This window comes from Hesperophylax consimilis, chromosome 14, assembly GCF_061612785.1.
Source record: "Hesperophylax consimilis isolate HC1 chromosome 14, BYU_Hcon_1.0, whole genome shotgun sequence".
NCBI classification, from domain to species: Eukaryota; Metazoa; Arthropoda; class Insecta; order Trichoptera; family Limnephilidae; genus Hesperophylax; species Hesperophylax consimilis.
In genome coordinates this window covers 19,029,351-19,046,300 of record NC_142849.1, presented here as the reverse complement: position 1 = coordinate 19,046,300, position 16,950 = coordinate 19,029,351, and the positions used below count along the sequence as shown (strand labels likewise).

The window sequence follows — 16,950 nt, the reverse complement described above, 5'->3', positions numbered from 1 at the left end:
AACAAATTGTGATTTGCAGAATCAATAATAGCAGCATAATTGCGGGAGTTTCAGGAATTATCAAAGCATCGTGCTTTCTTGGAATCGTTTGGCCCGGGTTTATTGTGGGCATTATCTCAAAATTCGCTAAACCGTCACACCTGTTTCAAACGGTTATGAAAAAACAGTTTCATATCATTTTGCTCACCTCTAGTAGATTGGAGTAAATTTGTTGTGGAGATACGAAGTATAGTTAGAAGTAATTAATATTAAGAAACTCTTTTGCTTTCCAGGGACTCCAGGGTATGTCTGAGCGTGAAATGTCTGAACTGCGCACCAAGATCTCTCAACTAGAAAAGCAGAAGGAAGTAGACTTGGCAGAGCTTCAACAGCGAGACATGAAGATGCAACAGCTAATGAATGAACTTAGATCTTTGGTAAGATTTTTCAATAAATTTATTTTACAAATTTACTGTCAAAAAAAAAATCTCAAAAACGTCAAATAACTGAAGCTTTATTTCTTGCTCGAAACTTGCTATTCTAAAAAGTGACCGACACAGACTCTCAAACAACTTTATATTCTCAACTGACCATTATTTCCCTTAAGTTGTTAGTAAACGATCAATTGTGCTGTGATTAATTCGCTTGAGATGGGCAAGAACTGCCACCAATGATCATTATTTCAATTTTTTAAATTTTTTTTTATTAAATATCAAAATAATATACAAAAATCAAAAAGTCCCAATAAACTACTTTAAAGTAGTTTGTCATTGGGTGCTTTTAACTTAAACAGATTATATCAAATGTATACATTCATATCATGAGAGGTGTAATACAATAAAAATAAAAACAAAAAACAATTAAAGCGTATGCAGTTAGAAATAGTTTGTATTAGAGTCTAGTACAAACTATTTCTTTCAGCTAGCCAATTTTTCAACAAAAAATTTCTTTTTATATTTGTACATTTTTTGATTTCTGCAGGTAACATATTTAAACAATTTGGTATCATGTAGTCTAGCGTTCTTTGTCCATATTTGTTTACATGCTTTGGTACGATTAGTCCTTCATTTAATGTAAAACGAGTATTGTAAGTGTGTTCCAGTCTATTTATGTACATAGGGCTATTTATGTGCTGAAAAATTATTTTATACCACATAATTGCTCTTACCGAGAGGATTTTCAGATTTTGATAAAGGTATGGAACATTATGCCTTTGTTCATATAAACTTTTATGAGCTAATAATTGAAATGATTTAAATTTAAATTTAATTTTAATTTAAATTTAAATGATCACTGAAAGGTCGGAAAACATTTCCTAAAAATGGTTTAGGTATATGGTAATTCACACTCAAGTACCGTAAGCCTTTTCAGGGGCCCTAGCATGAAAACCAAACTCAGACAAAATCGATTATTAGTCGACATTCACGAACATGTGACAGTTGAAATCGACTAAAATCAGCTTATTGGAACTTTTATGTCATTATGGGGATGCTAAAATTTAACCCCTATCGCCCATAATTCTTGTGGTCTATTTCATAGGAGGAGCGCAGCATGCGTGCCGAGGGTGCCCTGGGCGAGCTGAACGCCTTACGCTCCGAGGCGGGCACGCTCCGGGGAGCCCTGGCCGCGGTGGCGCGCGCAGTCCTGCGGGACAGTGAGCGGGCCGCCACGCAGGCACCGGCGCCCCATCTGCATCTCAGTCACGCTCCACCGCCATCACCACCTCCTACGCATAGGTGAGGGTTCATGCGATACCTACTATTATAATGCATTAGTTTATTTCTAGAACATTTCATGTCAGTAATTTAAATAATAAATAAATATCTAAGGGCCGATATTTCAGTACACGGAAGGAATGCGTTGGATTGAGTTGTCAGGACCACGGTCAGGACTGCCCGATAGCAACTTAAATATCTCTCAAGTCGAGAAAAAGCAACTGAAATACTGACCCTAGTAGGAAGATTTTTCCGTTTTAGGAGAGTCAAATCAACAAAAGGTAATATAGGTTAAAGGTAATACAGGTGAATATAGTACTTAACTTTTACCATGCAAAACAGATCGGCAGCCATCATCCTTTTGAGTGTTTTGGGCATTTTTATAGGAACGTTTTGGTTGAATTCGCACAACTGTCAGATTTTATTTTGGAGGCAGTTTTGAAGTAAGTACTCGCCAACAAGACATCCCAATGATAATAAGTGGACCAATTCTTTGGAAAGTTGTCACCCTGTCGGAACTTTAAAAACTCTGTGGGTGTTTGTGTTGTAAACTACAATATTTGAGTTTATTTATAAATTTTAGGAAAAGTTGACAGCAAATCTTTAATTATACAATGATACAATAATAATATAGTTAATTATGCCAATTATGAACTTTCCACTGATGAGTAGTTAATGGTAAGGTGTATAATGTCATAGAGATGTTCTCTTAAATTAATTTCTTGTTTAGTTAGAAAATATTAGTTTTTGTTTTATGTCGCGTAAAGTCGAGTTAAAAATGTCAATATGGTAATAATTTAAGTTAAATGAATGTGTGGATCTGTAGATAATTAAAAATATCATCATATTTTGGAGGAATCATGCTCGCTTTAGGGTAAATCTAACCTAGTAGGTATTTCTTTTGCCAAAAGTGACAATGCAACTAAATAATTTATCAATAATCTGTTGCATAGATCTTCAGACACCCGCACTGGAGCTGGTGGAATAACTGGAACTGCTCTGGCTGAGAGCACCGTGTCTGCTGTCCAAGCAGCGCTTCGACGTCATCAAACTCACATACATGAGCTACAGGTAACCAACCAAAATACTTAACTTCATCATGAGCCTTCTGGCTTCCTGCTTTGGATATACACTAGGACTTCTGATGATATTGGAAATCTAACGTACATTTCTAAGTCTTGCCACATGCTCAGCGTAGTCCCGTGTGATTGTGATAATAATATCACTTTGTCTATTCCAAAATCACTCATTCATCTTTCTATCTCGCAAGGAGATTACTATCATGGCACTTTCCATCATGGCACTTTCCATGGCTTTATGTGTGCTGGCCATTTTTTTCACAATATTCTTGGTGAGAGTCCGTATGCGGGCTCCAAACTTTAGAATGAATTTAAGTAATATGATATGTGTTTAGATATGCTAAGATATCTTGTAGCGATGCTACTAGAATATTCCGGAATGTTCGCCCATGCAAAATGCATCGTAGTTAGAACTCTCTAGATACGATACTTGCATTCGGTGCATCCTACACGCCCGAAGATTCTCGATGCACCGGGCACCTATAAAAAAGGGCCGCATCGAGACGTACTTAGTCAGTCATTAATGAGCATTTACAACTGTAAACAACTTGCGGGCCCTGTGAGTGATCGCTGCCTACTGAGCAGCCGGCCACCTGGACGGCCTCCTGCATCGCGTCCCGCCGTTACTCCACCACGCCACTACAGGCCATGGACCTACTTGCCACGCCCGGCTTTGCATGGACCTTATAGGAGAGGCTACGGATTATCATGGACTCCGCGGGATTACATCAGTGCCCTGGCCCCGAATACCTGGTGTCATCGTCATCTCACAACTGAACTGACTCAAATAAACGCTGTGACCTCACAACTTTCCTCTCTTATTTGTCTTACTACCACATCCCAAAAATCTTTTTGTTTTTGTGGTAAACTAATTTTACATTAATATAATATTTTTTAAATATTGCAGGTTAAACTTCAAGGAAACCGTGAGCAGTTGTCCAGCAGTCGGAAGCAATGCGAAACATCAGAAGCCAATATTATCAACTTGGATAGAAAGGTACACGAGTTGCAACAGCAGTTGGATCAAGCCAAGGGACAAATCAACAAGATGGATCAAGAGAAAGAACTTATGCAGAAGACGCTGGAATCATTACGCAATGACAAAACTGGCTTGGAGAAGAACCGCTTGGAAATTAATACAATGGTAAGAAAAAGTTGCATCGAACAGAAGCGTGCAAGATTTACTTCATTTGTTTATTATCATAATATATTTGATTTTAGATTGATTCGCTGACATTAGACTACGAGAAACTTCAAAAATCTAACGCCAAGATGCAGAAACATTTAGAAACATTAGAAAATGAAAAACGATCTACGCATGACGAAATTGACAGGCTTCAAAGAGAAGCTACAAACCGAGAGTCCATCTTGAGGTATGTTTGCAAGTCTCAATAACTATGTAGTAGCTATTAATTAATAGGATTTGTTCAAACGCCTTTGCTTCATTTTCAGATCTGAGGAAGACAGGTCAAGTCGCATCAGAGAAGAACTTCTTAATCTACGGGAAGAACTGAGCAAAAGTTACCTGTCAAGAGATCTTCTTGAACAAAACAAGATGGAGGCTGATAATCTTCTATCTCAGATGGAGAAAAATAGAGGCAAGTGAAAACATGATTACTCCAAGAGATGAATGATGAGATTCATGAAATTATGTCAGATTTGATGTGATTAAGGCGACATAAGTTTGCTCGAGGATCACATTCTATTAATTTCGTCGAATTTGTAATGATAATATATATATTTTTTGGACCGAAACATACGGATGCAAATTATTTATATTAAAGATTCATAAAACATCACCTTACCATTAAAATATTCTGTGTAAAACGGTTTGAAAATTTTATAAAACGTTTCTCAGCTATAAAATTAGCGATAAGCACCAGATTTCATTTTTCTAGACGAAGAATTAGTAACTTCCCGAAGTATTCCTCTAGAAACATTTGAGATTTTAGTAATAAGTTAATCAGAAATAATTAAAATAAACCCTACGGAAAGATCAATTTTTCAGGCCTGCTAGGGCAAATTCGACTGTAGGTTCGCCATTACGCCGGCCCGCATGCCAAATGTTTTTGAAACGACTTCTTCATTTACGTCGTTAAGATATCCACTTTATTTTAGAGATTTGCTAGGGCAAATTAACGGTAGGTCTGTCCAATACACCAGGCGCACGCGTCGCATATTTTTATGAATTGCTTATTCATTACGTCTTTAAGATTCCGGCTTTATTTTAGGTCACCTTCCCATCTTAATACTTAATGTTTTCAACGTGGTTTGTTATTTAGGTGATCTCGAGATTGAGTTGGAAAGAAGTGTTATGGAAAGGGTAGATCTTCAAGATTCTTTGGATAAAATGGATGCAGCCGTGCAACAACTAGAACAGGAGAAGAAACAGCTCTCGGCTGATATGAAAAAGGTGCGACTGAAAGCATAGATGTAATTTTATCTTCGCTTTCTTTATGCAATATGAATTATGTATAATGGATTTGTTTCTCTTTTAGCTTGAAGAAAGTAAATCAAATCTTCAAAATCAAAACAGTGATGTCCAAGGAGACTTGAATTCGCTGCGTAAAGAGTTATTAGCTGCTGAACAAACAAGACTTGACTTGGAAGCTGATAAAAATTCTTATGCAGAGAGAATCAAATTCTTGGAGGGAGAGAAAGAAAGGGTAAACATATTTTTAAATAAAAATACATGGCTAGGTACTGTTTAAAACGTACAAAACATAGGTGAATTTTTAACAAGTTTTGTTATTATTTTTAGGTTGAGCTTGAGTTGGCCCAAGTTTGTCGAGAAAGAAGTGATCTAAGTTCTCAGCTTTGTGCACTTGGACGTAAAAAAGATTCTCTGGGAGAGGAAAATATGAGGCTGCAACAACGTTTGGAGCAAGCCAATGAGACAAACAGCCGTCTCAATCGAACTTTGGAAGAGTTGGTAAAAGAGTGTGAAGAAAAACAGGTGAAATTTTAAATTTTTATTTAGATTGATCCCCAGGAAGCGGTTAAAACATACTATACGAATAAAAGCAAAATTAATTTGTGGTAAAAAGTAAAATTACAAGAATTTTTCTATCATCTGATAGTATTATTATTTTAATCACAGTACAGCTTAGGAATGCTATAAACGGAAGTGGCGCTCTCTGTTATTTTCAAAAAGAGTCGTTGAAGTATTTAAACTGCAGCAGCGGGTTTCTGACAGTATTGAATTTTTTTTATTATTAGCTTGATTTGTTAGTTCCAGGCTTCTTTGCTAGATGGCGTTGGTAAAAATATTACAAATGTTAAAAAAAATGGCAGTATTTTTATTTTATGTTTTCTCTTGGAAATACAATATCATCAAATTGCTTTCAGGTCATGTTGGATGGAAATGAAAAAGATTTGCAACATCTCCAAGAACAGTTGGCATCACTGAGGAGCGAAAAAGAAGCTTTGGAAGGAATTCTCTTTGACACTTCTAGTAATTTAGAAGCAGTCGAAAGCAAGAGGCAAAAGCTTGACAAAGAACTTCAAAATACATTGCTAAATGAAGAAAACCTGAAGGGTAGGAAATGAAAAGACTGATTAATTTAACAATTGCTGAATCACTTTTGGTCTCATTTTATTTTTTTTCTCTCAGGCCAAGTCTGCCGTTTGACAAAGGAACTCCAAGCTTCAGAAAAGAAGTTCAGAGAGACTAAAAATACACTAATTCAACAAGCTGCTAAGAAAGAAGCGGAATATCAACAGACCATTACAAATCTGAACAAAAGCAACACTGAAAATGTCAAGAAATTGACTGAAGAAAGGGTAAATAAATTAAATATTATTTGATTACAGAATGAATTAATATTTGAATAGTTTAAAAAAATATATATATATATTTATAAAGAAAGACAAATATTCTCAAGTTACGAATTTTTATTTATTTATTTTATTTTAATATTACATTTAGTTACAATAGTGACGTATTGCCCATCTCACTAGGTGTGGAACGCCTGTGTTGAGATGGCAATTTACATAGTGGTTGTTAACTAGGGTTTAGCTAATACAATATTGTGAAAATGCCAGATAAAATAAAATCAGTATTTTTTTGTTTTCGTTTTAAATTGTACAATTCAAGAATGAATGTAGAAGGTGAAGGTGAAGCGATATTAATTTTAAGTAATTAATTAATAAAGTTTCAGTTTGACCAAAAGGCATTTTATACATATATATACACAGTAGGCACAATTTTTATTATGTTATGAAATAGTTCTAATGTATATTTTTATTAGAGGTAATCAATGATTTTATTTTTAAAGAAAGTTTTGATTTGTGTGTTTCTAATGTCAATAGGTAGAGAATTGAATAGCTTAATAGCATTGTATTTAAAGCTTTTTTTGTCCATAGGAGGTTTGACAAACTGGGATGTTAAAAGATTTTACATGTGAATGTCTCAAGGCTCTAGTGCTTATTCGTTCTTCGTACATATGGGTATTTTTAAATTGATGAAGCAGGATATTTTTTGAATATAATTTTTTCAGGTTTGGAACATTTAGGACGGGTTGTTTCGGAGAATTTGAACAATTCATCAAATTTCAAAGTTCATTTTCAAGTTCTGTGTAATATTTTTTCAAGTTCTGTTTTTATTTCAGTTTTGTCAAACAACTAGCCTATAATGATATAATAACAGAACTTGAAAAGGACTTTCACAGAACCCAGAAATGAACGTTGAAATTTGATGAATTGTTCGAATTCTCCGAAACAACCCGTCCTTAGTGTCTTAAAAATAAAATCAGTATTCGTTCATGGAACTTTTAGAATAACCTTCAGAATTATTTTTTGAATCTTTGCTAATGGCTCCACGCAAGTATGTGTGGCACTACGCCAACTGATACTACCATATTCAACAGACGATTGAACAAGAGCACAGTAAACTTGTTTCAGTTGTCAATAATCTGACAATATTTGAAAATCTCCTACTACCACCACAGTATGCGGTAAATGTTGCTTGTGTCGTGATGGAGGACTTAGCCAGCCGAGGAATCAAACTCACGTTGCTTGGATGGGATCCAGACGCTATGCCAACTCAGCCACTTACCGGTCTTGATTGTTTTTTTAGGAGACAGTTCGTATAACTTTGGAAAAGCGTCTACAGCAGACTGTGCAAGGATTGAGTGGTGAAAAAGATGCAGAAATAGCGGAACTTCAAGACCGTGAACAACAGTTGCAGGCGGCTATTGATAATCTATGTCAACAGCACGAAGAAGCTTTGCTAAGGGCTGAAAATGATAAACAACAAGTTCTATTGATAGGTAAATACTATTATAAGACAAACTTAATAGATCATTAAATACAATGACTGAAGAAAATACCCTAAGGATGGGTTATTTCATAGAATTTGAACAATCCATCAAATTTCAACTTTAATTTTCGGGTTCTGTGAATGTCCTATTCAAGTTCTGTTACTTGACAGAACTGAAATAATAACAGAACATGAAAAGAACTTTCACAGAACTTGAAAATTAACGTCCACCCGCCTGTCACAGACACTCTCCTTTATATAAATAGATATTTAGGCTACTGATGGCTTTTTTTTTGTCCGTTTGTGTGTTAGTTTCCTTTCGGCCACCTCGTTCATTCAATGATTCCTTTTTGGTTGCTCTCACAGAAAAGTTTGTATATCTGTAGATTTCCATCGATTTTTTTTAGGTTACAAGCTGGTACAAAGATAAGATGGGTTATCTAATCTCATCCTATATCTTAAATAAAATCAAATTTAATTTAAGTTAAATTCTGACGTTTTCTACATTTTAAAATGGGTATTCCAGAAATTTGGCTGAACTACAACACTCTTTTAAGTGATCTGAATATGCTTAAATTGTCAGACAGAATAATTTTCGCTGGGTGGTATTTTTTTATAAATTTCAAAATGATGCATTCGATCATCCATAATTGCTTGTTGTAAGTGGTCTCCTGTTTCTCACATAGACTATAACATGAGGGGCGCCGGTCAGTCAGTAGGTAGCTGTTATGTCCGATGTAGGGGATCTGCTTGTCCAGTGGTGAGCTGCCATGGTCGGGGTATTCAGAAGCAGAAAGAGGTGGGAGTCCAAGGGGTAGCGAAGTCAAAGAGAAGTTCAGGGTGGAGATCCGGACAGAAGCAGTCACGGCGAGCAGGAGTAGAGTAGCTGGTAACAGTCCGAAGTAGAGAATTCTGAGATTACTAGACTTGCAAAGGGCTAAGCGCCTCCGTTTATGTCGGATCCCCCATTTTCTTTTTTGTGGTACGCAAATGTTTCGCGCGTGATGTATCAACGGCCACGATAATGTAAGCCGATGACACAATTATTCATAAAATGCTTCTCTTCACAAGCTCTCACCCGACCCAAACTACTTTCTTCCAGCATGTTTATTAAAGTAAGGAAACAAAGATACAAAAATATGCGTGGGTCCCTGGCCCAACAACTTTCAAAGGAATCTTAATTATTAGGAAGCGGGATGTGGGCTAGCAAGATTTCGGTATCGAATCCCCCACTTAAATTTAAAACCTCCCCCTGCTCCCCATACCCGTATCATCCATTCCATAGTGAGGGCTTGGGGGAGCAGTACCGATCTGAGCAGCTTACTTACGAGCACGGGAAAAATAGAAAGCGAAGACGGCCGTAGCCATATCCTCGTCTTCCATTTCTCCGACAACTCGTCCGGTACAATTACATGGATAAGGTTTTGGATTCCCTTACGTGGTACTAGAAGTCGGGATTTATTTCAGTGTGGAAATTCTGCGACTAACTACCACACGTATGCCTCACTGCCCAGTATACTTAGTCAGTGAGTCAGTGGAAATCTTTAATTTATCACTTAACAAATGCAAAAGATTGTTACTGAGGCAGTTTAGTTATGTATAGTATATAAATACTGTATAATTTTACCAATCATACGTAAACGCCCCTAAAAAGGGTGTTAATAAATAAATATCTTATTTTGACAGGGAAATCAAGCAATAGTCATTTCTGCGTTGGTTCATTTTGTGAGCTAAGATAAACATTTCAATTTATAGCCATAGTCTTGATAAATTATCATTTTATTATAGCTCATCACGATCAGCAAGCTCTGCTAGAAAGACTAGAAGAAACAAAACGAGCCCTAGACGCGGAAGTGAGTGCAATAGAACGTTTCCGTAGAGAATCTCAGTCCCGCTGCGAGCAAGACAGAAATATCATCAACCAGCTCAAGGATGAAATAACAACCATGAAGAGCAGACTAGAGGAGACCAAGTAAGTCACTTGCATTATGTACATTTAATCTAATTTAAACTACTATAATACAGTTGCTGGTAAACCAGCAGGATAAATGGTCTATTATTGCCTTTTGCCGAACGTTTGTCTTGGCTGTCAATATTGCCGTGACCCATCAAGATTGCCATAATGTATAAGACAAATTCAAAACACAAAAAACAATCTCCTGCAATAACACCACCAAACTTATATAAACTTGAAAGCAAAACCTGATAGTAATTTATTAATATTAATTGAGTTCGAATTTATGACAGTTTTGGCAGCGGGTAGGCGGCGAATAGAGACGCACAGTAATAAAGCAAGAAGCAAATAGATTTGGCCCAGCAATATTGTTGTAATGTTGGTAGATGAGCGAACTCACCTTCAATCTTGTCCGAAAATATAGAATTCTTGACTGCAAATATCCATAAGAACATGCTTGTCATAAATAAACCACTCTTTGCTTGTTTACCAGAGCCTTTCATGCTGTTTATGAAAAGACCATACCTAAGAATATAAGATCACAAAACCCAAAATAATGTTTGTTCTAAAATCGGTGTTGCCAATAGTAATGAAAGTTTTTTGTTCCATTTTATTAAATTTCAAGATCTATTTGAAAGACTCTAGGTACCCTTTGTTGTAACAATTGGTTTTTTTTTTTTAGAATAAAGTACGAAGAAGAACTAGCTCGTTCCGAGACCCGCCTGCAAGAGTTATCTTTGGAAAAAGAAAACTGCTTGAAGGAGTGTCAGGATATCCGAGTACAACTTCAACTGACCGAGGACAAATCTGACAACCTCAACACCCAGTACAATGATACGTTAAGGAAACTCAAAGAAAGTGAGTAGTTAATGTATTACACACATTATTTTAAAAAGGTTTTTATTACGATTATTAATTTTATTTTAGTTATTTGTACAGTTTAGTTTACCTGATATGGGATGGGATTATTACAAATATGGGATGAACAATGATATACAGGTGGAATCATTAAACATAATCAGTTTATATGTTTCCATATTAATATTCGGAGGTATGAGTTTTTTCTATGAGCGCAGCTAAATCCAAAATCGAATGCATGGAGATCTGGAGATGCTGGAGCACTCAAGGCATTTATTTTGTAAATCCCCCGTCGCTTGAGTGAATATGAATAAATAGTTTCGTCCATATACAAACCCAATTCTTTCAAGAAAGGCACACAAATACAATATTGTAGTGGTGATTCAATCCAATGTTGTATTTGTATTCCTTTCTTGAAAGAATTAAGTTTTAATACGAACACAACTATTGATTTGTATTTATATTGCGTATATGTACAGACACTAACAAATAATTCATCTTAATGTTTTAAAGCACGACTTGTAAAAGATGTTTTTTATAAACTAATTAAATTAGCGCCATCTATGAAAGAACAGATTGTCAATTCTTTTAAGTATACCTGTATTGGGGTTCTTGCAATCTATTTCGAATTTATTAATTAATATAATATATATTTTTTTTAAATACCCGAAACTAGGCAAATTCCCGTATCATGGATTGGTGTACTTTTTTATGGTTTCCTGCAGCACATTACAATATTTCATATCTTTATAGAATGCTTATTGGATTTCTATTTGTCGACGGCTCATGCCATTTTGTATTATTTTCGATAACTAATTATATTCTGTTCTTATAATCTGTATATGTAAAAATTCAGCTAATTAAAAAATTATATTATTTGTTCTTTTAATCTGATTTATTTTTTATTTCCAGTTGAAAATGAGTCAGAGAGTCTCAGGAAGGAGTTGACGGATACGCGTCGGCAACTGTCCAATAGTAACATAGAGCGCGACAAGTATAACAGCACCAACAAGGAGCTGCGGGATCAGGTCAAACGGTCGGAACAGGAAAGGCGAGAGCATGCAAGGTCACTGGAGGAGGCTTTCCATAAAATCGCTGGTAAATAGGATGTTATATCATTTAATTTTTTGAAGAATAGTTCTCATTAGGTTTTTACTCTAAGATGAAATAATTCTGTACGGCATAAAATTCTGTAATTCAGTCGGTTCTCAGAGATAGCCAAGAAAAGTTACAGTGATCTTTGTATTTAGTATTTAGCAAATATGTATAAATTAGAAATTGAAATCAAAATACTGTTGTGTAACGGTATTATTAAATGAATGCACAATTTTAACGGTGAACACAATAATTAGTCTTTATTTTGGATACAATCAATTTGCAAGTATGAGACATATTTATAGCAGTTCAACAATAAGTAATAGACAGTGTAATAAACTTTAACAACCTCTCTATGGATTCACTGAGGAAACAGGTTGAACCTGTATCATTCCTCCCTAAGGAATGTAATATGATTCCCTTTCACTCTCTCAGTTAGCTGATCTCCGTCGCTGGAGTCAGTCCTGTCAGAGGTAACTGAAGTTAGGTAACCAAACATTCTAGAGCAAAACATGTAATACAAAAATAAAAGAAAACAACATCTACATCTGAAAATCTGATTAAATGAAAAAAACTTTGTCACTCTTTCAAAACCATCAGGACATTTGCCAACCACTGTTAGAATACGGTATTATTGGATGGGGCAGTGCAAATGACAACAAATCCTAAAAACACCCTGATCATAACACAAACAGTAGTATAAGGCCGCTGTCAGCTGCTGGTGATGCTGAAGAAGCAGAACATAATGCTCCAAAACATGCAATTTTAGTAGGGTTTTTAGGTAACAAATATTTTTCTCTACCGAGAAAACACAAGGCCTCTAAGGCTATAATAGCCAGGTAACATTTTAAACACCCATATGAGGTAAAAATTCTGAGGCGCATATGTCGCCGTTCTATTTGTATAAAGAACATTAACTTTAAATTCAGTAAATTTAAATGATTCACCACTTCATGGAATATAAGAATCTAGAAAATTAAAAAATCCTAAAAACACCAATTAAAACCCAAAAAGCCATAGTGAAAAATATTCTAAAAATCCCTGTAAAAACTAGCACTGACGAAATTTTTAACAATCTTAACATTGTGTCTATTAACAACTCCATTTTAAAACAATACTCCTTTATATTCATAAATACAAAACACAAGAAAAGCAGTTAAGACATATATGTAAGAAATACTAGATATCAGGGTCAAAAACATTTCCAACAAGGAAATAAAAATACAGCACAAAAGCTTCCTATATCATGGGACTATAACAAAATCCCACTCTCATTCAAAACTAGAAATAATATTATAACTTTTAAATCTCAAATAAAAAGCTGGATACATAATATAGGGACATCAGAAACAGAACAAATACAGAATGAAACTGAAAACGATTATTTCGGAAAAAAACAGTACATAATATATTTACAGTTACTTCATATTATCCATACTACTAAATTTTAATAATATGTAAATGAAATCCTCAGTATGCGAGTACCCAGTGAGGATAAAAAGGAAGATAATAAAACATTTATCATTATTATTATCTTTACTGAGAATAAGTGGAGCCATCACCCGCAGCCATTGTCTATCAATGAAGGATTCATCCACTCTTCTTTGTCCTCAATTTTTGCAGCCACGTGTTTTTGACAAATTTGTTTATTTCTTCAATCCTGTGACTTTCAGAACAGAATCCATAACAAGTTGGATGTAATAAAAACTCCTTAAAATGATGATGTGATGTTGTCTATTACCAGGATTGGAAGAACACATGTTCTATTTTGTATTCGAGATGTCAAGATTAAGTGTTGGTAACGCGTAATTTCGTAACGAACCACTCGGTCTTTTGCTTCCGATTGAGAAATGAGAGTCACAAACTGATGGACATCTTGCTAATATTGGATAAACAATATATTCAAATCCGTCAAAACTACACGAGAACGGCGTAGTTCAAGATCAAAATATCAAACAATCATAAATGTTCCACTCAGCCAGCACTCAACTTTCAACTGTTAATTCAATAGACTTTTAGAGTTTTTCATTGGTGGATATAGTTAAGCAACAATATGACGTCACATTATTCACGATTCCAATTTTCGATCGGAGTTATACCCCCCTGAACATAACCTAAGAACATAACATCACAAAACCCAAAATAATGTTTGTTCTAAATCAATTTGTTTATTTCTTCAATCCTGTTACTTTCAGAACAGAATGCAGAACAAGTTGCGATGTGATAAAAACTGCTTAAAATAATGATGTGCTCTTGTCTATTACCAGGATTGGAAGAACAGCGGAATGCTTTGGAAGTGGAGCGAACACGCCTGACCACTGCTGCCGGGGAGGCAGGTCGGCAGCAGGCAGCTCTATCCAGGCAGGCTGCGGCCACCAGGGACCAACTGCAGAAGGCGCAGGGAGGGTTGGAATCAAAGCAGCATGAGGAGAAGGAGCTGCATGCCAGGTATAATATATCATAACATTGTAATATCCTTTAATCCATTCCATCCAAAGTTATTTTGACTGAAACTGACCACAAGAAATGAATTAATATTTGTGCAAACTTGTCCTGTATTTATTGATGTACTAGCTCACGTGTACCCGGCGTTGCTTAAGGATTTATAAATTGTTTGGGGTAAAATATTAAGTTGGTGATGCCATTTTACGATACGCAATTTCTTATTAAATTAAAATTTGATGTATCTCATAAGGTTTTGCCAGCGTTAGCAATGGAAGAGCACAAAAATATTTTTTTACGACTTGCTTACAAAACATTGACTTTTCTCTACTTTCTATAAATATAAAATGCATGTATTATATATGTAAACCTTCGGGAAAAAAATCTATAAATGATAGTGAAAACTCTTTCAAAATCCGTTGCATAGTTTAGAAGAACTAAGCGCACAAACAGACAGACACGGATAGCGACTTTGTTTTATACTATTTAGAGAAGTAGTAAGTATTTATTTAATACAAATTAGTTATTTATTAATTTTTTTAAATTAAAAATAACTTGCTACATCAATGACAAACAGAACATTAAAGAAAAGCGATTTTAATTGAATTATAAATAAGTTTATAAATTAAAATTTATAAATAAGTTGATTTATTCATTTGTATAGGCTCCAAAATGAGATCGAAGAGCGCGAGCGTATTCAGCAGGAACTGTGCCAGATGAAGAGGCAGGGAGTGGATCTGGAGAACCACCTGGTCACGGCCAGACAAGAGATCGGTAGGCTTAGGGCCAGAGGGGCAGAACTGGAGGAAAGGTGTCACACCAGGGATCAGGTTAATTCCTTTCCACTATCAACAATCAAATTGCTACGTTTTAACTATACTTATCAACTATAATTAGTAACAATTCTTATTAACTATCCTACTTAATAATTATATTTATTAACTACGCTCATTAATAGTTTAGGTACTTTTTAACTACAAATACTTATTATCTATAGGTACTTATTAACAATACTTATTAACTGTATTAAACTTATTAAAACTATACTTATTAACTACACTTATTAACTATTATACATACTCTTGTATGTACCTACATAGTATGTACTCATTAACTATTCGTTTGAAGATAATTGTTTCAAATTTGGTTTCTTTTTCAGGAACTTCTATTGAGATTAGAGGATTCGAGAGTAAAGGAGAGAAGACTAGAAGATTTGAAGCATAACCTGGAGGTGTGCCTTGCTGATGCCACCCAACAAATTCAGGAATTAAAGGTGAACAAATTATTATATTTAAGTCTAAAACAGATCATTCTGGGTTTGCTTTGACTACTGATTATACTTGCTGTACTCCACATATTGTCGCGCGCACACAGACTGTGATAATAACTTTCGTCCTGAAAAGGATAGTTAATTTCATACACGACTTTTGTGCAAATGCAAAATATGAAGGTTCGCTTTTAAAAAAGCAATTAAATATGTACCGACATTTTAGTTAAGGTCCGTTGCTAGCCTTGTAATTCCTGCCGGCGAGCCAATAGGGGAGTCAGGTAGTCGATCAAATTCTAAGAAAACAGCGGGAAGGGGCAGCAGCAGGCAGCTGGTCCAGACAAGTCTGTAGCCCAGGAGATTCAGTGAAAAAGAGGATTTGGAAAGCCAGAAAGAGCATTTTTGTTTATTTAGTGGCCCGACTGCGGCAGATATAAAAAGAATAGCCATCATTCAGCCGCTCATTTTTAGGCTTTCCATTGGTCAAATCTCTTTCACCGTCTTGCATTGATCCCCTATTTATACCTACCTCCTGCCGGCCATTATGTATCGTTATTATTTAGAAAAATGTTTTCAGGAAGAGTCATATCAAATATATTATTATAATACGTTCATAAGCGGTGGTCCGCGGATGTTGACAAGCTCAAATAGTTTATTAGTCACATAACGTAAATGGTTGTTTACCAGTTGTGTTAAATTAATATTTTTAGTAGTAATACTTATAATATTATTATTTTTAGGAAATGAGATAAAAAGAATTTGGCATTCTCAGACTACAAAAATATTACCATTCGTTATTTCGGCTACTAGCATTATACCTAACTCTCTCATTAAAAATTTAGGCGTATTAGATCTATCAAAAAATTTATACATAAAAATGCAAAAATCAGTCATTTTAAATACATGTAGGATAACGAAAGATTTTTTTAAATATTGATGTTGAGGGATCAGTAGGATTTATAGGCCCTGTTAGGAGTTCTACCGAGCCGATCAGATGATCATTTGTGGAAAAGTGTGTGGAAGGGTTTAGTTTTTCCTATGGGGAAAATTTAACCCGGACATCGGAAATATTATTAGCGCAGACCTGTGAGAAACACGGGATAGACATAGAGGTGCTATTGAGCATCTCATCGAAAAGTGTTTCACTTTTATCAGGTTAGTAGCAGTTCGCAGGGACCGGATTCAATAGTTTACTGTTGTTTGGCATTAAAGCGTTTAAAGGTCAAATTTAACTATGTGCACGAGACAATTAACCGTCCGTACAATAACTGTATATATGTAGGAGGCTGGGTACACTTGTC

General features: G+C 35.3%; 1 protein-coding gene across 1 annotated transcript in view; it reads left to right on the top strand.

Moving 5' to 3' along the window:
- The window catches only part of Root (ciliary rootlet coiled-coil, rootletin), an 89,929-nt gene that overhangs the window by 44,822 nt on the left and 28,157 nt on the right, over positions 1–16,950 (top strand). The window contains exons 7-24 of the mRNA XM_089639582.1: positions 273–416; positions 1,519–1,715; positions 2,648–2,765; positions 3,681–3,917; positions 3,995–4,146; positions 4,226–4,371; positions 5,056–5,186; positions 5,272–5,439; positions 5,535–5,729; positions 6,122–6,311; positions 6,387–6,556; positions 7,851–8,043; positions 9,822–10,005; positions 10,670–10,845; positions 11,758–11,943; positions 14,208–14,388; positions 15,047–15,212; positions 15,542–15,655. Of these exons, the coding sequence (XP_089495708.1) occupies positions 273–416; positions 1,519–1,715; positions 2,648–2,765; positions 3,681–3,917; positions 3,995–4,146; positions 4,226–4,371; positions 5,056–5,186; positions 5,272–5,439; positions 5,535–5,729; positions 6,122–6,311; positions 6,387–6,556; positions 7,851–8,043; positions 9,822–10,005; positions 10,670–10,845; positions 11,758–11,943; positions 14,208–14,388; positions 15,047–15,212; positions 15,542–15,655 (3,048 nt within the window). The remainder of the gene's footprint in view (positions 1–272; positions 417–1,518; positions 1,716–2,647; positions 2,766–3,680; positions 3,918–3,994; positions 4,147–4,225; positions 4,372–5,055; positions 5,187–5,271; positions 5,440–5,534; positions 5,730–6,121; positions 6,312–6,386; positions 6,557–7,850; positions 8,044–9,821; positions 10,006–10,669; positions 10,846–11,757; positions 11,944–14,207; positions 14,389–15,046; positions 15,213–15,541; positions 15,656–16,950) is intronic.